Raw genomic sequence first — 23,856 nt, forward strand, 5'->3', positions numbered from 1 at the left:
TTTAAATATTACATAAAAAGTATTTTCGAAGGCTTCAACTAATGGCAGCGCTTCCCCAACATATTTTATACATATGTGTTTTATACAGCGTTGGGGACGTCCTTGCGGTACGCATCTACCGAAATTGCACCGATTTATCCTTTTATCCCGGTACTGACTTTTTTCCTTAATGCGACCGATGTTATTTGTTTGTTGGATGTTCATTTGAGTTTGTATTTCACAATTTATTTTCGAAATTTATTAATTTCGAAAATAAAATTTTATTACCTTTTAAAAATATACATCGTGAATATATCTACGAGTAAAAAGGACATTACTACATCTAGTAACTCGTATTTTGATCCCGATTAAAAGTATTTTTGCCAACAGATTCGATGGTTTAATATTTCGTTTCTTTAAATATAATTTACATTTATTTACCAGCATTTAATATAAATCTTAATATGGGATTTAGGCTTTGTCATCGTACACCGAATCAAATCCTATTATAAAATATCTTTACTGAAAAAAAAAACATTAATTAAACGTTTTCTGTCATCTTTGCGATATCCTCAGTGACTATTGCTGTAGATTTTTCCCTCTCACAGAAAAAAAAATAAAAATCTCATTGTAATGATAAGTCAAAATAAGTAAATACTCGCTGATATGTGTTATCAGAGGTATTGAATCACTACGGTTAATGTGGAACATTGTGTTAAATAAATCGCTTCAACTCATCAGCGGAGTTAAATAAGAGATTTTTTTAGGATGATTCTTTTTAGCAGTCCAGTCAATCGGACAGGTAATGTAATATAACGTGGTTTTAGTGTATACTAAAAAGAGCATAGAATTATAAGTAAAATGTTGTACAAATACTTAGGTTGCGTTTAGAGTTGCCTAGGCTTACAAAATAAACCCACCGGGTTGGTCCAGTGGTGAACACGTCTTCCAAAATCAGATGATTTGGGAGTCGAGAGTTCCAGCGTTCCAGTCCTAGAAAGGCTGTCTGTTACCTTTATACGGATTTGAACACTAGATCGTGGATACCGGTGTTCTTTGGTGGTTGGGTGTCAATTAACCACACGTCTCAGAAACGGTCGAACTGAGACTCTACACTTCGTTTACTCTCATACATATCATCCTCATTCATTCTCTGAAGTAATACCTAAACGGTAATTCCCGGAGGCTAAACAGGAAATAGAAAGGCTTACAAAATAAAAAACACAGTATTTAAAATACATATTATTGTCTGAATATAATACATTATATGAATCCAACCGAGAATAAAATGTTATTATTCTACTGCATTCATTGGGTTGTCAAGAAAGTAATTTCGGTTTTGTAGTGTGAAATAAAACTCGGTTTTATTTGATATAAAGAATGAACTTTAATCGATTATATATTTTACATTTTGTCCGTTAATCTTTTGTCATCTTTCTGGCAACTTCATGATTACGTGCTCGTAGAACTTCTGATCCTTATCGGTAAAAAATTGAATCGAGTGCGATTTCAGGTCATCGTTATTAGTGAAACTTTTACCGCTCAAAGAATTTTACAAACTTCAGAATAAATGGTAATCTGACGGTACAAAATCAGGGCTATATGGGGAATGAGACATCGCTTTCCGACCGAGCTCCAATAATATTCCACGAGTTATTAAAGATGTGCCAGGCCGTGAACCGTCTTGGTGGAACACAATTCCTTTGTGATTTGCCAATTCTGACGTTTTTCATTTCATTACTTCCTCCAGTTTCATTAATCGTTGATAGTAAACAACTGAATTGATCGTTTGATTTCTCGGAAGCGGCTAAAAATACACAACAGCTTTGTAATCCCACCGAATGCACAGCATGATCTCTTTTTGATGCGATTCAGTTTTAATGTGGCTTGTGCCGGTTCATCACGCTTGGGTCATGATCGTTTTCGATTGTTGTTGCAAACGACCCATTCATCACCGATGATTTGTTTCTAGAAAGGGTCGACTTCATCGCGTCTAAGATGTATATCGCAATTATGATTTGTCGTATGTAGTGAATCTTTTTCAATTCATGCGGAACCCAAATATCGAGCTTCTTAACGATCGTTGTGTGCGATACATTTAACCTCTCTGCGATCTCTCGCAGTTATTCGACGATTCGATTTACTCTTCATCTATTTCAGTAGGTCGACCAGAATTTCGGTCATCTTTGAATGAAGAATTTCCAGAACGGAATTTTTTAAACCGATTCTGTTAGGCGATCAACGCCATAAACTTCACATATCTGTCTGCGAATCTCAGCAGCTTTTTGCCTTTGCGGAAAATAATAAAAGTAAAATATGTCGAAAATGTCCGTTTTTACACTCTAATTTAAAATTGACCGTAACCTAACGAGTGCAAACAAAATTACGCGAAATTTGCTTAAGTATGCTAAAAGTAACGACTATCAAATGCAAAAGAAAAAAATCATAACATTGACAGATGTCCTTTAAACAAACATGCAGCTATCTTCTTGTAAAATCGAAATTACTTTCTTGCTAACGTCAATAATTTTATTCGTACTTATTTATATATTTTTTACTAACTTTTTTATACGCCCATTTGCTTTGGCTGCCAGCGTTTCCTATGTTGATGATTTATTTACTTTTCACTTACTTAGTAGTAGCGGTTGTATACATATTACTTACTTTCTTAATTCTTTTTTTGTTCGTTTAGTAAGACCGGGCAAAGATCTTGAAGAATATGTGTGTTATTCGAGCGATTGTGTGAGGAGTAGGGTGAATTAGAAAAAGATAAATCGAACAAACTATGAACTACCATCATCCGTTAAAAATATCGAATATGCTGTATATGTTTGTTTTTACGCATCGAAAGAGGTAAAGAGACGCATATATTCACTCCTGTTCTCAGGCTGCCCGAAAGCAGTTCAATAACTAGGTTAATGACTGTTGAATAGAATTAAATAAGACATCTTTTGATTTAATCCATAAGAGTAGTTATTTTACTTTGTTTTATCTTCTTATACCACTAGGTGTTGAGAGTTCTCCAACCTTGTAAATCTTGACCCTTCTGTCCCGCTTCACTCACAACCTTATCCTGATCTCCTCCCATTTCTTAAAAGGCCTTCCGCGTCCTTTTCTCCTGAGGCTATACTCGGCCACTCTTCGAGGCGCAGTTTTCCTCACAGGACATGTCCCAACTTTCGTAAGTTGTAAATCTGAACGAGAAGCATTTTATTTGAAGCCGCTCTTATACTCGGTTTCCGTATGCGTTCCCGCCTAAGTTTCCGTATCGTATCTCCGTAACTTATAATTTACTTTTATTTCGTTGGATATCCACGTTTCACCCGTTTAGATTAATTTCGAAATATATGTGGATCTTAAAGGTGTCATAAAGTAAAAGTGTATTTAAAAATACTTTAAGGTTTTTTATTTAAAATGTTTTACTCTATATACGAGACAACGAATATTTAAGAAAAAAAACTTAATGTAACATGTAAAGATGTCGTATAGTGTATGTGTTAATATTTTATCGAAACCCTTTTGTACTGCATGAAAAAAATTCTTCGAAAATTTATTGAGTTCAAGTTGCCTAAAACTCATCGTACAGTATATTCAAGTTAAACACCGATCGAGCTACTAACTGCACAACATTTTATCTATCTAATACACAGAAATTTATACTTTTTCCGTCGCCAGTCATTAGAATGGCTTTCTGCTATTCCCCAATCCTATCAGGTGCTAATGTTCTAACTTCAAAGTCATTTCTAAAACCTCAGTTATCTGTTTTATGATCTTTGCCTTCCGCTGCATTTTTTCTACTTTCTACACAACCCATTATTTTCAAAATGTTGAAACCGGAATGTCTTATAACATAGTCAACGAATCTAGTTCGTCTATTTGTAGGATTCTTCCGTAAATTTATATCCTTTAAAATCTCTTCAGTTCGTCCTTTATCAACCCACCTAACTAATTTTCAACTCCTCCTTTAACATAGTATTTGAAAAGTCATTATTTTCTTTTCTAATTTTCCTGTTGTCATATTTCGCTACCAAAATTTCAGAAATATTTTAAAGGATCTCTTTGCACTTCTTAGATCTTTATGCGATACCGGTAATATTCCTAATCTCATGATAGATCTTATTCGAACCAGTTTGTTTTAGACCTTTACCCAAGTATTAATATCGTCAATCGAAACCTTTCCTTTTAATTAACAAAATTCTGTTATTGTATGTTCCTTTGAAAAGCCATAGGGACAAACTGCAATCCTTGTCTCCTTCCTTTTTTCATCTTTAATTACTGATTTTGTTTTAAGTTTCTTTCCCTGTAATTCATTACAGTTTAACTTAAAATTGTTACATTGTGGAATAAAAAACTTATGAGAATATTTATATGCGTTTCATTATTATTAAAAACTAAAAGTAAAATATTTTTTCTCGATTTACGTCCTGTTTAGTATCTAAAAAATATTGTATCCCGGTATCCCGTATTTTTTTCTGAATAATACCTTTTAAAGGTATAATTTTTTACAGCATAATTTTACTTGTAAATGAATACCTCTTCGTGGCGAAGAGGTAGAGTCCCGACCCTTCATTTGAAGATCCCGGTCAGGAATGGCATTTTTCATACGCTAAAAAATTTCCATTTTCATATTTCCACGCACAAGCTTCGAGCTTATTTGGTGAATTAATCCATCAAGAAAAAAAAATGCCATGCCAAAAAAAGTTAATTGCACAAACGTACTTGTCATCCTTTGTTTTTTTAATATTTTTTTCATAATTTACCTGACTGTATTTACTGAATCGTTGTACATTTCAGTATTAAATTAATAAAACTAATAAACCAAATCCCTACCATTATATTATTTAAAAAATTTATATCAAATTTCAGTTGTTTTTAATTTATCTAAAACAATTTTAGTCATAACTTCGGTGACCGGATGATAACCGGAGTGTATTTCAATGTGGTACGGCCATGTTAGTAATACGTATATTATATACGAATATATAGGAATTTAAGTTACTAAAAAATTAAATCGTTTAATTTTTGTCTTCATTTATTAGGAATTGTATTTTCTTAATTTATTATATACAATAAAATATATTCTCTTGATTTATCTTCATTAAATTTAAGTCCAGTTACACTATACGTCCTTTTTATTATAATCGTTTTCAATAAATACCTACACCAAGGACAAAAAGTAGAAATAAAAAGGTACTAATTTTCACTTAAATGAATTCAAATACAATATCTACTGAAAAATTAATTTCTTTATTATTTCAACGATTTTATTTTTATTTATTTTATAACTCGTAATTTTATTGAAAAACAACAACAGATTTCGGAGGAGTCCCAGGGGTATACTATTATTTACTATTTATTTATTTTAAAATAAATCTGAATTTCTTAACGGCAAAGACAGAGTTGTTAATACAAAATAGTGATAAGAATTCAATAAACTTTAGGTGTAACTTCAAGAAAAGGACATTTAATTTATTATTAAACATTAATTATTAATTATCTTTTTGTAACTCCAACTATTTTATTTATATATCTATATATATATTTTTTTTGTGTGCGTGTGTATGAAAGTGAACTCCTCCTAAACGGCTGGACTGATTTTGATGAAATTTTGTGTGTGTGCAAGGGGATTCGAGAATGATTATATTCACAATTTGGTCCACTGGAAAATGCTTTTTAATTAATTTTTTATTTATAAGTAGTTGTTGATTTTGGAATGTTTTACATTGGATCCGGCAGACTTTTCCACCGAATACTGGATTAGAGAGTGGTGTGAATTAAATCCGATAGGTAGTGCTGTTGTTTTGCCATTTGGATTTATTTACATTCTGACTTTTATAAAGTAAAAGGTTAAATTTTGTTAAATTGCTAATGTTCAGTTTTTTAAGGTTTTATGAAACTTTCAATTGTTGTCATTTAATCTGTATGTATACTCAGATCTAGCAATAGCGAAGCATTGCCGAGTCTGCTAGAATTGCGCGCTTATTGAGAATATCATATTATATTATTATTTATTGAAATAATGTTTTAAAATTTAATTAAAAATTGTACATTGTGCAAATTTGTAAGGTGCAATATTGAAGTGAGTATTTTACATGATTTTTCATGAATTTTAATGATGTATACACGTGCGTTCAATAACAATCAACTTAACCTACAAATTTAAATTGTCAGTTCTCATTTGATTCTATGCAACTTATGAAGTATTGAACGACTCTTTGAAAATAAAAATTTAAGTTTGTAAAATAAATTATAACATTTATAAAATTGAAATATAAGTTACTTATAATATAGTTTAAAGTATATTTAAAAAATTTAATTTATAATGTTTTAGCTGATTAATTTTATAAAAAGATTTCTAAAATTATTTTTAATTTACAATTATCTAAAATTTGGTAAAATAGATGTTAAAATCAAGAATGAGAAAAATCTCTACTAAAATTTTAACTACGTTGCTTTTTTACAGTGCTTTAATTTTTTTATTGATTGATTAATTAAGCTGTTACATGGTTATGAAACATCAAAATTATTAAATTAAAAAAAAATATGTAGGAGGTACTTTTTTAGAATGATGTTAAGTGAAAATTAGTAGTAATGTGATTGAAAATGTATTAATTACACTAATTATTAATTTTACGACGTTTCGATCTTTTAATTCAATTTTCATCGGACATCTCAATATTTAGTGAAAATAAATATTAACGATACTACACATAATTGATCAATAAACCCATTAAATAATACAACAATCACAAACTGATAATATCATACTAATAGTCATTTTAATGAAATTTAGAACACATTTCTGCTAATTTTAACTTAATTAAGTTACTTATATTTATGTGTGTGCATTTATTATTACAGGATAATGTCGGGTCAGGACAACGTCTGTCGGGTCCGCTATTTTATCTGTAAATTTTCATAAATAAATATTTTTTTTTTAAATATGCAAATTATATTTACCTGTGGTACAATAAAATTATTCAACACATACTAAACATTTTGGAAAGCAGTAATTACTATCTTAATTCACGAAGTTCGTTAGAACTTCGCCGGTAAGAGTCCGCAGAACTGGATGGCCACGGCAAAGTCAACGAACTATGTTTACAGTTCTAAACATTACCTAACCTAAAAGTGAAATGAAAACGGGGGAAAAATTAAAAAAATAAGCATGAAAACGTTATATTTCAGTTCAATTGATTTGTAATAAAAAATACTTTCAAAAAATACCTCGAATTTTGTTAGACAACCTTTTTTCTTCCATTTGATGAATGTGTGGTTAATTGAAACCCAAACACCAAAGAACACTGGTATCCACGATCTAGTATTCAAATCCGTATGAAATTAACTGCCTTTACTAGGATTTTTTACGGTTTTTAACAAAATACTGATATCAAAAAAGATAAGAATACATGTTACATATATGTAATAGACAATAGATACACACTAATAGATAATAAACAATGTTTAAGCGTTCCATATTATAAGCAAAAAATAGAAAAATTTGTAACAAAACACTTACCGGCTTGATTTCATATATTAAACAACGAATAATCATAATTGTATTATTTTTGTAAATGTGATATGTACTACATATAAATGAAATCGGGCCGGTAAGAGTTTTGCAACAAATTTTTCAATTTTTTTTCTTATTATATGGAATGCTTACTACATAAATTTAACATGTATTTTTTTTTTAACAAAATTCTAAATTAATAACAGATTTTGATAATAGAAATATAGTGTCTTACCTTTTTTGAAATCATTATCATTTTGTTAAAAAACAGTTTTATTTATATTATAGATTTTTTTTTTTTGTTTTTTAAGTGGAAGAAATGATATTTCTTTTTTTTCCTGTTTAGCCTCCAGTAATTACCGTTCAGATAATACTTCAGAGGATGAATGAGAATGATAAGTATGAGTGTAAATGAAGTGTAGTCTTGTACATTCTCAGTTCGACCATTCCTGAGATGTGTGGTTAATTGAAACCCAACCACCAAAGAACACCGGTATCCACGATCTAGTATTCAAATCCGTGTAAAAATAACTGACTTTACTAGGACTTGAACGCTGGAACTCTCGACTTCCAAATCAGCTGATTTCGGAAGACGCGTTCACCACTAGACCAACCCGGTGGGTTGAAGAAATGATATCTGCGTGACTCTTACCGTACCGTTTACAATTTCATTGTAATTTTTTTTGGATATATTTACTCACAGGCAACACCTGTTTTACGTCCTCTATGAATTAATTAAATTGTACGGTTTTGTTTGATTTACTGTACCTATTATTTTGTGAAGTTTAATGTACTTTTATGGACATCTTACCTTTATATTTGCATTATTTTTTCCTTTTTTTAGGGAAATCAAAAACTAGTTCTAAGTTTTATGTAATGCCATTTCTCATATAAAATAGACTGTTACACACATATCGGTTGTTTCTGGAAGTGTCTCGGTTCATTAATTATTGCAACTACTTAAAAAAAAATATTGTACTTAAAAAAAAATATTTATTCAAAAAAGAAGTTTGTTGATACAAAATTGTTCAAAAATAATTTTACGCAGGCTGTTAAAACAACAAATATATACTTAAAAAAAAGATAAAAAATATTATAGTTTAGTGCTTATAAAAGAAAGTTAAATCATGATATTTTGATAAATTTATGTAGAAATCTCTGTTATACAAGAACAAATCTTTGTAAATAGTATAAGTATAGGAATACTTCAGTAACTTACTGTTTGGTCTCTTCATTGTTTAGCATTTCCCATGCAATATTATTTTGGTAAAAGTTTAGCATTAATTGTGGAACGTATCTTTTGGCTATTGCGGCGGGAACATAACCCAATTTTTCACGACCCTTCCATTTTACCAAAACGACCATGTTACCCGTTTCTCCCATGATGCATCCAACAATTTTCTCTGCTTCAAAACCTTTCTCGAAACCAGTATCGTCGATCGATTCATAACCAGATCTCCCTTCTGACAAACAAACCTTCATGATGACGCGTTCGTCCGACTCATCAATTACGCCCCTTCTCGGCGGGATTTCCGTCTTATCAGATTTTGGTGACGGTGCACTCATTCCGTCTTCAGATTCAGGACTTTCTACGATCCCGTCCATCTCTTCATCGTTATCAAGTTTAGGTTTCTTCGTTTCTAAATATTCTGAAGAAGAGTTAGAACTACAGGAACAGCTTCTCTTTTTTCCGTTATCATCAGATTCATCTGATTTCGATGGTTTATTTCTGTCGGCGGAAAAATAAATATGATGAAGATAATGTTCACATTCAGGACAAATCCGACCGGAACCAGGCTTCTCCAAAAAACGTTTGATGTCTTCTTCTTTTGGACCTTTATTTCGATTTTCGTAACGTTCATCCCTGAAACCGTGCATCTCATTACTGTTTAAACCGGCGCTACTTATCGCTGAAATCAGAAAAATGTGAAATCTGTTTTTATTATCTGTAATTAACATTGATTAAACTTAATACAAAAAATAATTAGAATTAAAATTAAAAAGTGATGATATCTAGCAGGTTATTAAGCCTACGCCCACTATGATTTGTTTTATCCTATGTAAAAGGGGTATTAAATTAATAGTTTTCAAAAGGACACTTCCTTTTTACCTTCCTCCCTGTAACACTATCGGTTCTATATATCAGAAATAGCTATAAAGGGAAAATATATAGATCGGTCCAATTTTCGATATCGGGATTTTTGCGAATATCGGATTTTTGTTTCACGACCGGAAAAATATTTTTAAAAATCACAGAAATTTCTGTAAGATGTGTGTTGGCTCGTATTACTATCTTGAGACTGGCTCAATTATAAATTATTCGAAAATGATTCCAAACATTTCTATATATGAGGTATTCATTTTTTGAAAAAAACTAAAAGAGGGGAGGGGTAATTTTCATTTATAAAGTTTTTTTGACTACCTGGATATATTAGTCGCAGAAAAATAAAATTTAGTACTAGGAAAGTATTTAGTTATTTAAAATTTTAAGTAAATCGGAATTAGGGGTGGTTGGATATTCAACATTATTTCTAAAGCGTTATAACCTCATATCTCGTAAATCCGTCGACTACAAAAGTAGAAATGTGTCTATATCCAGTTTTGACCTAATTTTCGATAGGATATGGGCACATTAGGGTACCCGTATTTTTACCTCCTGATAGGATGTCCCGGGAGGTGTTGGCCAAACTTAGAGACTAATTCAGACATCAAAGCAAACAAAAACGTTGATGTGAACGAATCCCTTTATTTTCCCCTTTTTGCAAAAGCTATACGGGGGAGTATCCTTGGAGATGTTGGGCAGACTTAAGGGACTAATTTAGGGCATCAAAATAAACAATAAACGAAACTTAGAAAAGTTTCACGATGATTTATCAAAAATTAATTTTAATGTTTTAAATGTGAGCGCTTGTTTCAATGTGAGTTAACTTTTCAATAATTTATTAATTTTTTACTCGCGTCTATTTGATGAAGTAGTCATTTAGAAAAGAACTTGAAGATGATTTTATAGACACTTGTTTCTAATAATTTATTAATTTTTAATTTCAATTTTTTTTCTAGGGAGATATGAAGGAAGTACAATAGAAAACAGAATTCCCCAGTGTGAATACAATGAGGGGATATGCATTCAAAAAACGAAGTAGACATGGTTCTCTCTTACCAAACACTATTAGATGTAGAACTATTAGATAGAATATAAAAACAAAAGGATTATATATTGGGACATTTTTTAAAAGTTTGTAAAGTGTAAAAATTCCATCAATTCATACAAATATCGAAATATAATTTCAAAGCGACATAAAAAGTTTAACTTTTCTGATACTCAGAAAAAAATAATGTTGAAAAAAGGATATGCTGAATATGTTCAACCTTCAATTATTTGTGCTGATAATAAAACGTTATCTTTTCCTTACAACTATAAACCAAATAAATTATTTTATTCTAATGAAGAGGAATGATTATTTTCTAAATTTTTAAAATGTATGCAAGTCTTTAATAGTTAATTTTTTTAGTTTTATTATTATTTTTTATCTATCTATTTTTTTTTTTTTTTTTGGTAATTAATGATTGACAGCTATATAAATATCATACAATTATATAAACAACAAAAGGATTATATAGTGGGACATTTTTTAAAAGTTTGTAAAGTGTTCCATCAATTCATACAAATATCGAAATATAATTTCAAAGCAACATAAAAAGTTTAATTTTTCTGATACTCAGAAAAAAATAATGTTGAAAAAAGGATTTGCTGAATATGTTCAACCTTCAATTATTTGTGCTGATAATAAAACGTTATCTTTTAGTTGGTTTTATTATTATTTTTTATCTATCTATTTTTTTGTTTTGTAATTAATGATTGACAGCTGATGAGAGAGACGATTCCCAATTGACGCCATTTACTAATCATGTGTTATAGACATGTAAAAGATTGGGGATTCCCCATTGACGTCAGTTATTTTAATTCTTTAGTAATTAATGAGTATTGTTTTATGAAGGAAACAGAATTGTGCTTACTACACTCTTTCATGGTGAAAATTTAACTAGAAAGAGGGGGTCACTCTCGTAAAACAAAACCTGAGGTTCTAGGCCAGTGGCTCGGTGCTCAGGACTGATTGGCCTGTCCTAGAACCTCAGGTCTCTATACTACTAGTATTTTATATAAAAAAAAGTAACAACATCCGCTTATATTAAACCATATAATTTTAGAGTTCATAACATACAAATTTGGTCTTCAACGACCTTCTATTTTACTATTTTATAAAAGTCAGTTACTTACTATTTACACTGTAGCTTCCAGCGGTTTCCTCCTCTTCATCAGACAAAAGCAGCGGATCTGCTTCAACTTTATGGACCCATTCATCAACACGTTCTTTCCAAGTTTTTTCCATCATCTCTTCGACTGATATATCATCGTTTTTTATATGTTTATCGATACCAAGTTTAGCTTTCTTCGGTTCTAAACATTCTACAGAGGAGTTAGAGTTCATGAAAAAGCCTTGTTTTTTACTATTATCATCAAAATGGTCTTCATCAAATTCCTGTGATTCCGATGGTTTATTTTTATTGGCGGAAAATGATGAATTACCGTGCAGATTTTCACATTCATTCGAAGTACGGCCGGATTTCAATGAAGTAGTCTTCAATAAACTTTGGTAATCCTGTTTTCCATCTTCACTTGGGATTTCGTTGTGTTTATCCTTGAAACCGTTGACCTCAGTCTTGTTTGAATCGGCTCTACTCATCGCTGAAATCAGACAAATGGAATTTTTTTTTAAATATTTGAAATAAACCCTGTAGATTTAAAAATTTTCTTCTACAACTATATTGAATTTTATACAGAAATAAATTTATTTAGTCTATATATAATGAAAGTAGGTATCTTTTTTTTCCCCCTACTCTCCCCGACCGGATATCCATTTAAGTATACTCAGTCGGGGAGAGTGTCCTTCTACTCAAAGGGGGCGTCCCCCACCCACCGGCTTTACATCCGGCACGGCAGGTTGGCCCCCCCCCGGTCTTGGATCTTTTGTTTTATTTTTTGCCTGCCTCTAATTCCCCGCGTTAGGGCCAAGGTCCGGCGATGCCGTCCCCCAGCCCCTCCGCAGGGAACCGGGTCTCGGTCTTTATGCCTATGCCTCTAACCGACGGTACCCACCCCACAAAGCGCCTAGACGCCCGCAGGGAGAAACATCGCCGGCCGGGACTCGGTCTTTTCTTTTATTCCCATCACCCCTGGAGTTCTCCCCCTTCGCAGGAACCCGCATACCAGGGCATACGGGCCCTCCACGGAGAGACTGTCCACCCTTCCCTACTTAACTTAATCACAGTCAAAAAGTAGGTAACTTAATCAAAAAGTACTACTTAACTTAATCAAAAAATAGGTATCTGGATGTTCTATAAGATTAGCGTACTATGATTTGTTTTATCTGATGTAGAAGGGGTGTTAATGGTTTTTTTTTTAGATAAACATTTCTGAAAATTCTAAAAAGTGAGTTAATAACCCCTATTATGATGGATAATAGAGAGGATTGACAACAAATCCTGAATCCACCATTCAGGTGAGTTTAGTAGAAAGGATACCAGAATTATTTCCCGTAGTTTCCTTGTTTTAAGATGAGCGGATTATAATTTTACTTCAGAAATACGAACTAGTTTATTATTCATTTTTAACATAAGTTGTGTTCCACTTTTTAATTAATGTTGTAGTGTTTGGGAATAGCAGACCTTTTAAACGGAGAAGTTTTAAAAAATCACTCGATTGGGAAGAGAAAGTAAACCCTTACTTTACGTTCCCTTAGTTAAGGGAATGTATATCGCAGGAGATACTTTAATCCATTCTAATTGCGGTATTACTGTGAATTTATCCTTACATTCTTTCTCAAACATTATATCATGTATTTTAAATGTTAGAATTATTATACCGGGTATATGTAAGGACCAAGATTGATTCCTTATATTTCCACTTAACAGCACTACTAACAAATATGACGACTCCTGGACGGAAAGGCTTCTATGTTTTGCAATTTTCTAAATGTAAATCTGTCGTTACTGTTCAATACACGTTCTGTAGAAAGTTTAAATATGATCCTCCAACTGACAATAATATGGAGACTTCAAAGTGAAATTTGAAACGACCTAATGACTACGGTAAGGGAAGAGCACGGGACGACCAAGGGTGTCTGAAGAAAATGTTGAACGTGTCAGCGAGTCTTTCATGCGCAGTCCAAAAAAAAATCTGTTTTAAACGCCGACCGCGAACTAGTAATGCCCCGGCGATAATAGTGTGAAATATTTTAAGAAAACGTTTACATATGAGTCCGTACCATTTACAGCTGTTACAGGTTTTGAATCCTGTCGACTTCGCGATCGAAATGTTGCAGAATGAAGGTTTATGATTTTCTTGATCGTTTTGTTTTTAGTGATGATCCAACATGTCATTTTAATGGAAAAGTTAACTCGCATAGTGTCCGTATATGGGGTCGAAAAATCCCCATGAACTCTTACTATATGAAAAGATCTTTCCAGAATCTTTCCAATGAAGCAAGCGTAACAGGAGTTGTTTATTTGGATGTGCTGCTTACACAGCTCTTTCCTCAATCGCTAGGTTAATCAGAGAATTATATTTGGCAACAAGATAGTGGGTGGGCCTCCTCACTGGCATAACTGTATATGGAATCGGTTTAACGATGTTTTCCTCAATTGCTAGATCGTTCGGCATGGACCCGACACAGCTTGTTTGCGGTGGTCTCCAACGTCATCCGATCTGATTGCATTTAATTTTTTCCTTAACGGTTTTTTTAAAGAATCTTGTGTATATGCCTCCTCTCCGCTACAAGATTGAAGTAGCTGCTTCCATTACTCCAGATGTTCTGATACAGTACAGGACAAACCCTCCTATCAGTTGGATGTATGCTGCGTTATGAAAGGTGCTCACATTGAACACTTGTAGAGAAAAACTGTTTGGAGTTACTCTATCATGTTATTTGTGGTCCATTTCTTTACATAAAGTTAACAGATATTAAATAGCTTTAATTTCCCGATGTATATTTTTTTTATACAATCTTAATTATCATTTATCATTGAAAAATTATTATTATTAATTTAATTAAATTATTTTTATTAAGGTTCTCTTTGGTTTCGGCCAAAATTATTGCTAGATATTTTCTAAATTACAGTGTCATGGATAGAAGATGCTGATCAATTGTACGATTGGTTTTAAGTATGAATTTTTTATTCTTATCACTTTTAGATGGTTTTGTATATTCATGTACATTATTTTTTAAATTCAAGAATTTAAAGCACTTTTGTGCTTATGCAGATTTTAAAAGATTAATGGGAAGTCAAGGTTCAACTTCGATCAAAGCATTACACCTCAAAATACGCATTTTTAAAATAGATAATAGAAGAGACTAAAATCCAACAGACTCTATTTTCCAGTTAGGGGTTGCCTTTGATATCGATCTCAAAATTTCTTTGAAAATATCGATGTACATAATTTCCAAAATGTTTATTATTATAAAAATAATAATTATAGAGATGCAATAATTATAATAACCTCTATTCATTTTTATTTCTCGAGTAAATCACCGTTTTATACGATGAGTTCCAAGATTACTGCTGTTTAAAAAAATGCTCTTATTTACTTAATAGAGACAATTTTAATGAACTAATTCAAATGCTATCCTGTTCTCTTATTTAAAAGACAAACAGCAATCTGTTAGCAACAATCAACTCTAAACAAACATAAACTGAAAGGATCTGAGACTTTTTTTATAATATGAAAATAATTTTTGATCCTTATATAAATAAATCTTACCGTTCTGATTGATATGTCTTTTTTTTCTTTTCTTTTTTTTTTAACCTTAATAAAGGTATTGCTTCAGAGGATGAGATGTATGATGTGTAGCGTGTGTGAGAATGCCATGCCTGACCGGGATTCGAACCCGGGACCTCCGGATGAAAGGCTGAGACGCTATCACTCGCGTCATGGAGGCCGGCGATCGATCGATATATGTCTATAAATTCTGTAATCTTAGTGAGAAGGGACAGATATTCTACTTTATGAATAAAACAGAGAAATACCCCGACATTTGTCTGGATATTTATGGGAAGTCAAGATTCAACTTCGATCAAAGCATCACACCTCAAAATACGCATTTTTAAAATAAATAATAGAAGTGACTAAAATCCATATTAATATTTAAAAGTATAAATACATGAAATAATAACATTAGTAAATGCGATAAATATAACAAATAACAACAAAATAAATGACGACTCTGAAAGCATAAATCATTTTGATCGCTTATTTTATTGCACAAATTTAACATAGCTATAAGAAATTCAGTTTTTAAAACTTTTTAATTAATCGAGTAATTTTATTAAAAATTACAAAATTTAACAATCGCAAAGGAAGCACAATAAGCCAAATTATCGTGTTGTGTTAATAAAAAAACATTTCTGTTGTTTGGTTTGATAGGAGTAGATAATAATATTCTTTTAAGAATAATGTACTATTCTTTTTAGCAAAAGATGCCCATCGATAACATAACAACATAGATAGACTAAAATTTTTAATTTAGTTAAAATCGGTCTACATTATTCATAAATATAGGTCATACATGATCTGATAGCACATTTTTTTCTCTTGATTTTATTGCAATCAAAATCATCCAAAAGAATTTGTCAATAAAGCATCCTGAAATTTCTCATTACATGCAACAGAAATTCTCTCATCATTTATGGGAGTTATTAACGCAATTAGCAATCCGAACATCTTAATAAGAAGCACAATGCAAAAGTTTTATCCATATTAAAACTTAGATTCTCACTTTGCTATGTGAATCGCATACCTATATAGTTTAACTGAACTATGGTTTTTAAGTACTCTCGTACTTAAACACACGTGGGTAGAGTAATGTAAGTCGGTAGAGTAATTTAAAATCCTATTAAAACACATATAATCAGATATTTAAAAAATAAAAAGCGTTTTGTTATTTTAGAGCAGGAGTTACATTTTTCTTTTCTTCTTGTTCAGGTGAAAAGATATTCTTACATAACCGTTAGCACGTCACTGTTTTTGAATTACAATATATTTTTTTTTAGTTTTTGAACTTACAAACACCACCACTCGGTTTTGAAGACATCACTGTTCTTACATTTTTATAGATCTCCTTTACGGAAAATATAAAGTTAATGATTAGGTCGTCGGTCCCTGCCCACAAACCCGATCAAGGAAATATTTTACTCTGAAGGAAATCACCGTATTGTAATTGACAAATTAAGAATACAAATTTCCTGAGAAATAGGAATCTACAGCTGTAGTTTTAAACTGCTTCAGCCCATCGGTACTCAAAGTAGAATATACTAAGCTTTAATTTAGTTTATATAAGTGATTAATCGGGTGGTGTAGGCATTGAATATTTAAAAAATAGTCTTGATGCTTTCAGGAACCTTTTTCTGAGGTCTCCATAGAAATCTTCATGTTGTGGTTGTTATTGAATCGTTGACAAGCGGCTTCTTAGAAAAAAAGAATGTTTCCTCGCCAACAGAAAATTATATTGATCATCTTTACGGTTTTGTTTTGTGTCTATTTCATAATAAACCCAGTGATATAAAGAGTTACACCCACGAATCTGAAGCGCAATTATCAGAAAACCTTAATTGCAAAATTATAATTTTGTCTTTAAATATCAATGTATGTTCAGAAAGACATTGGATTCTTAAAAGATAACAGTATCCACTTCTGTGAAAGAAAATTCAGAAATTTTTTTCATTTTCTTAATTTGTATTACTTAAAAATTTAAGGACAGTAATATTGTTTCTGTAAAAATAATTTTTTTATATTATATTTTATATAAATTGGTCGGAAGATTTTTTAAACGGTTTAGTAATTTAACAAAAATGGCAACGTAAGCGTAATAAGGTCAAGGACCTTATTACGCTCGTAAACCGAAGTATTGTGTTGAGTTATACCAAAATAGTTCCGTTGTCGGTTTCGTGAAGGTGGATATTGTTTTTTTTCTTTTTTTTAAGAATAAGCGACTATTCTTTTTAACAAAGATCGCACATTCATAAATATAAACGCAAGTTAACGTTTTTAAGCTACTAAAATTTGGTCTATACGATTCATACTTAAAGTTGCCGACCGATGATCACAAATAATCCATTTATGTAACTTGTAAACTCATTCTGACTTTGAGTCAGCCCCAAGAGATGATATTACATATAAGCATAATAAATGTTTAGTAATGATGACAAGCTTAGGATTTTATTAAAAGACATCCAAGCAAAATAGTACGGCTTGATTTTGTTGCGAACATAATTTGTCATTTAGTAAAACAAAAAAAGTTTCACGCTGTGGGTAACAGAAATCATTTGTTACAGTTAATGGGTACTTTATCGACACAGTTAGCAATATTACGTCTTCATGAGAAGTGCAATGCAATAATTTTATATTTATTTAAAGAGAGATTATTACTTTCGTATTTTGAATTTCATACCGTGATGGCAACATTTCTTTGTAGCTAAAGTAATATAAACTAAATAAACTAAACTAAATAAGTTAGAAAATTATCCAAATTAATAGAAAATTTTCTAATGCAATTCATTAGGCCAACAACCAAACAAACAATCAATAAAAACAAAAACAGAAAAAGTCCTACATCTTAGACGAAACGTCGAGGTTTTCTGCTTTTGTTTTTGTTGTTTTGTTTGGTTGTTGACCTAATGAATTACATTACAAAATTTTTTATTAATTTGGATAATTTTCTAATTTATTTAGTTTTTTTTTATATTTGTCTAACCAAAGAATAGAGGTTAGTTATATATAAAATATACGATTTCTAAGTGCTTGCTGCTGGTAGTATTACACGGTTAATAAAGATTATAATAACAAATTTTCTTAATTTCTTACCTGCAGAAATACTCGATGCGTTTTTAGTTGAAAATTAACACAGTGAAGCTGAGCAGAGGTGAAATAAGTCTTGGTTTAGTTGTCTTTCAAGAAAGTATCAGTCTGTAATTAAAACAAAAAAAGTTGTTTGTAATTATTTCACAGATCGGTAGTCTATATATATATATATATATATATATATATATATATATATATAAATGAATGTTTGTTTGTATGCGATCCTATATCATTCATCCTATTGCGATGAGATTTTGGTGAGTTGTGCGCATGCCCGCGAAGGTTTCTGAATCAATTTGGATCCGCTAGGTGGCGCTGGGGTCGAGATATTTCGAAAAATTGTATTTATGGTCCGATTTTGCTCATATTCAGAATATATATTAGTTACATGAAAAGAGAAATTTTTGCAAAAACTATACCCGTTAGGTGGCGCCGGTGTTGAGATATTTACGAAACAAATATACAAACAAACTTTCTTCTTATATATATATATATATATATATATATATATATATAAAAGACAATGTTCGTGTGTGTGTCCTCTATAGACTAAAAAACTACTGGACCGATTTACGCGCGGGTTTTTTCAAAATGGTTCGCATTGTCCGAAAAAGGTTTAAAGCTATTGAAATCCTCGATCTGATCAGTGGAAAGTTAGGGGTATTTTGAACCGACTCTGTGTTTAGTGAGTGGTTTGAATTAAATCCGATAGGTAGTGCTGTTTTGACAGTCGGATTTATTTACATTCTGACTTTTATAAAGCGAAAAGTTAAATTTTGTGAAGTTCCGTAAAGTTCAGTTTTTTAATGTTTTATCAAACTTTCAATTGTGTTCATTTAATCTATATATATATATATATACTCAAATCTAGCAATAGCGAAGCATTGGTGGGTCTGCTAGTATTTTATGAATGTTACATTTATGATAATGCTCTTAAAATTATGAACAATAAATGTATGATTAACTAAAATTTTGTATTTGAATATAAAAATATAAAATTGAAAAAGCTGCAGTTTTAATAAACACATCGGCAGTATAAAATTTTCACAAACATCTGGAAGACTGGATAAACACATAACAGCAGGAACAAAGATAATACTTAAGCAAAACAGAGAACAAAGTCAATGTTTTGCAAATCACATTACAGAAAAAAGATATACATATAGCAAATTTTATCTGCAGTGTTCAAATTTGACACAATTTATGAGTCGGCTACCGATGCACACTTCAGCATATTAAACGACAAATACAACACGTTCAGATTAATTTTTTGTCGTATACTATAAGGGCTTCCTAACCATTAATATGTTCCATCAATAATGACACAAAAACTAATAATGCCGCTGATGAAGACACTATTCAGTTTCTTTTTTTAAAAGGTTTGAAAATATATTTTGGAAGAACATTTTTTATTCACATATAAAATTGATTCATCTCATTTAAAAAAATCTGAACATTTCAACACCTATAACCGCTGGAAATGTGTAGCAATATATAAATCCACTGTATCACGGGACGACCAAATAAAATTTGTTTGGAACAACATAAATTTTATTGTATTGCTTTGACAAAGTTAAATAAATCCCTATTCTTACCGTCATTTTTAACATTAATTATATTATTATTACTATTAAAATTGCTAAGGCATAAAACTTGATTGCCTGCAGAAAACAAGTACAGGTACATAAAATATACCGATTCTCATTATCACTAAACACACAATCAATTAAAGAGAAAAAAAAAGAAGTTGTTAAGATCCATTTAATATTATTTAAAAATATAAATAAATGAAATAAAATTAAGAACATATGTGGGTGTACTATATATAAAAAGTAAATATAAGTAATAATTATGAAATAAAAAAAACACAAGCAACAATCCAGTTCACTTACAACCCCATTCCAAATGTTTGCCTAACCGATAAAGTTCAGTCGACGTTTCAGGATGTGAACGAACGGCTGCACCGATTGCAGAAGACGGCGTCAGAAGCGACTAAAAGCGTTATGAGAGTTATTAAAAATGAAATGTTTAATAAATTTATTTCAGTTTATTAATTTAAAAAAAAAAAAGGTCAACAGTTTTATATAATTTAACATTCTTGGTGCAGTGTCTCGGTCTTTCATCTAGAAGGTTCTGGTTTTAAATCTTGTTTCCATGTGGAATTTTGTTATGCTTAAAAAAAAAGTCCGTATCACATTTCTACGCACAAACTTTAAGCTAAAATGGTGAAATACGTTACCGATCTTCGTGGCGGAGTGGTAGCGTTTCGACCTTTAATCCTGAGGTTCCGGGTTCGAATCCCAGTCAGATATGTCATGGCATTTAAAATTTTTCTATTTCGCATTCCCACGTGCCATTTTCGAACTTATATTGTGAATTAATCATAAAAAAAAGTCTGTATCATATATCTATGCACAAGCTTTAAACTAATTTGGTGAACTGCTTATTAATATTAATTCCTGAATTACATTGTAATTTAAATGATCTAAAACATTTGCCTACATTTAATCATATAATGACAAAAATATCAGTATTAATGAATCTTTGTTTTTTTTAAGTTACTTAAAGTTAAGCGATCGCAAGACACGAGGTATGATCAATCATTTGAAAAAAAAAATTTAAAATGAATTTAAAAAAAAAACAAATTTTTTCATACCTTGCTAGATAATATTCTTAATCAAATGAACTAATAAACTTATAGTTTATATTACTTCGAAGTTTTAATCGAAAAATGTTATCGTTAAAAACAGAAGTATTAGATATTGTTTGTTATGAAACGCTCGTGATATTATGTTAATAGTCTTTTATCCTTAGATATTTCTTGGATCACTGTGATAACCATCAGAGAAAATTACGTATCAATTTGTTCGTCAGTCATCGTTGGACAAAAAACATATATAAATTGTTTAAAAATTATTTCTTTTTTATGAATATGCTTATAAAATATTTATTCAAGGCGTCTAGTAAAATCAACGTGGAATATTACTAATCCTAAAAAAAGTATAGCTTCTCTTCACAGTGTAACATACAACATATTGTAATAAGAAAAATTAAAGAGTATTTTTTTACGCTGTTTAAATTCAAAAATTAACTCAACATTAATCTATTTACAAATCGGTTTTGCACATCTTATATATTAAAAAAATTGAGCTGAAAACCCATTTCCAGTCTGTGTGGGCGTTCTACTGGATGGATCGAGCTGTTTTTTGTTTTATTCTGCTCAAAATGACCCATTTATGTCATCGAACTTGTTGTCGGGCTCCAGACTTGAGTCTCCTCTGAGAATTCCTCAAAAATATCCTCATTTATTACTTGAGGAAATTTCCGAGGTTATTACTCACAGGAAAATCACTTTGAAAGTCTCTTGATCTTTGATGACATATCTGCGGGCCATTCCAAGCAAAAAAAAAAAAAAATCAGCCGATCCGTCCAGTAGAACATCTCGACGGACTGAAAAAAGGTTTTGAGCACGCATTTTATCTGGGGTAACAAAGTAAGAAAAAAAACGAGCGGGTTGTGGTGAGACGGTTGTGAATGGAATAGGTTAGCCGATTTAAAAAAAAATATATTGCATTGTAATAACGCTGCGGAGAAGCAAGGGGCCATTAGTTTACCTTATTTTCTAGATTCTTGTCTATTGTGAACGGTTGTTAATGAAAATTTGATCTGATATTAATTATATTAAAAATAGTTTATGTTTAATTCTAGTTAATTTCGATTTTAAGTTAAAAAATTAACTTAATAATTATTATTTACAAACGGTTTCGTATATACATTAAAATTTTATACATGAGCATTTTTATTTTGTTGTATTTTTTTTTAAGTTTTTACCATTCACGACCTTACATATTCATATAAATTACGATTTAAAAAAAAATTATTTTGATAAATTTATAAAAGATCAGTATTTTAAATCTTTTTACTTATTACAAAAAAAAGATAGCCGGCAAAAGAACATGAGAGATCCTTCTTAATTTCTATTACATTACAGAATTTTGATAACTATTCCAAAATTTGATTAGTTTTACTTTAATTTTTTTTCAGAAATCAACGAAAATCTAGAATTATTTCATATATTTACTATGAATAGTTCAAACAAATCTAAAAAAAAAATTGTCAATTACCTAATTATCAATTTCCAATGAAGATCACTTCGGAAACTAACTGAGCACTTCTATCACTAGAATGAAAACACAATTTTTTTCCTCCGCCAAATTCCGGTCAGGTTGACCAACACCTCTTCTACATGTCTACCAACTTCAATTTTATGAATGATAGACCCTTTCCCATTTATATTGTGGTAAATTTCAGCTTTTATTACTACTTAATTATTATCTCGAAGAACTTTATGTATTTTTTAAATAATCCTCATTGCTGTAGTACGTTAGTAAAATGGGATATCGAACACTATACAACGAAAAATCTAACGCATCGTACCAACGTGTAACACAGAAGGTCCAGTTGATGTACCGATTCATAAAATATTGACGATAAAATGTTTAATTTACTCGAAAAAAAAAAATCGGTAGATATTACCGATAGTAGTTTTTTGAAATTGTTTTTACTACTCCAAAGAAGTATAATATAACGAAAAAATATTTCACAAATTATTTTTTGCCTCTCGAAGTATAAATGTCCATATCAACTTCTTTGCTCTAATCGATCAGGCGCCGCTTAATCAGTTTCTCAAACGTTGTTTGTACGGTTTTAATAGTTTAAATCTGTATGGAATATTAAATTTGTGTCCTAATGCACTTTCCACAGTATTATTGAAAATCCGTGTTTTACCTTCATTTTAAAAATACTGACAGAAGAATTTTTATTCATGCGGTATGTAGTCCACTATTTCAATCCATTAAACAAAAAATTTATTAAAATCTGTTTGAGAAATTGTAAAAACAAATGGATATAAACAGATTTATCAATTCTTCATAGAATATCAGTAAAATTTCTGGATCATCCACAACTATAATATCCGTTTTGTAATTGACTAAAATTACTTTTTTGTGTCTCCAGTATTACTAGTCGCCTCTCATTGTTTTGTATGATAAATTATATTTTAGTTAAACTCGTATCTCGTATACTGCGTTACCATATTTGAAAGTCAGTACACGGTGTAGGTATGTTTATTTTTTCACCTATTTTGGTCGGGTATCAGTCAGTTGTTTATATTTCTGAGCGGGAAAGGAACGTGACAATGCCCTCTTAACTATTTGTTTAGTATACCTTACGAAGACGGATAGACTTTTCGTAATCGGTGGAAGCACTGCTGAGAATAAAACTCAACCTTATATTTAGTCACTCGATCTGGTATTTGTGGGGTTACTATTGTTTAATTAGTATATTCATGGATTACTGTATTTGTTTGTGTATGTGTGCGTGCTATTAGTTGTTTGCAGTTTTGAAAACGATATAGCGACCTTCTTTCTTGAAAATGTAATGACAGTAG

General features: G+C 30.9%; 2 protein-coding genes across 2 annotated transcripts in view; one reads left to right on the top strand and one right to left on the bottom strand.

Annotated features, from left to right (window-relative positions):
* The window catches only part of LOC142323643 (trehalase-like), a 431,330-nt gene that overhangs the window by 76,667 nt on the left and 330,807 nt on the right, over positions 1–23,856 (top strand). The window lies entirely within an intron of this gene.
* LOC142322902 (uncharacterized) lies at positions 8,543–18,515 on the bottom strand. Its single transcript, XM_075361993.1, has 3 exons — positions 18,411–18,515; positions 11,772–12,239; positions 8,543–9,402 (listed from the first exon to the last, which is right to left on the bottom strand). The coding sequence occupies exons 2-3, from the start codon at positions 12,235–12,237 to the stop codon at positions 8,708–8,710; spliced, it is 1,161 nt and encodes a 386-aa protein (XP_075218108.1). The 5' UTR covers positions 12,238–12,239; positions 18,411–18,515; the 3' UTR covers positions 8,543–8,707.

The sequence above is a fragment of the Lycorma delicatula genome, chromosome 4 (assembly GCF_047948215.1).
Source record: "Lycorma delicatula isolate Av1 chromosome 4, ASM4794821v1, whole genome shotgun sequence".
Classification (NCBI taxonomy): Eukaryota; Metazoa; Arthropoda; class Insecta; order Hemiptera; family Fulgoridae; genus Lycorma; species Lycorma delicatula.

Bases quoted from the DNA above. Each gene is read 5' to 3' on its own strand.
- LOC142322902 (XM_075361993.1), bottom strand. From the start codon at position 12,237: ATGAGTAGAGCCGATTCAAACAAGACTGAGGTCAACGGTTTCAAGGAT. The intron at 9,403-11,771 runs GTAAGTAACTGA...TTCTGATTTCAG, and splicing joins TGGAAGCTACAGTGTAAATA to CGATAAGTAGCGCCGGTTTA.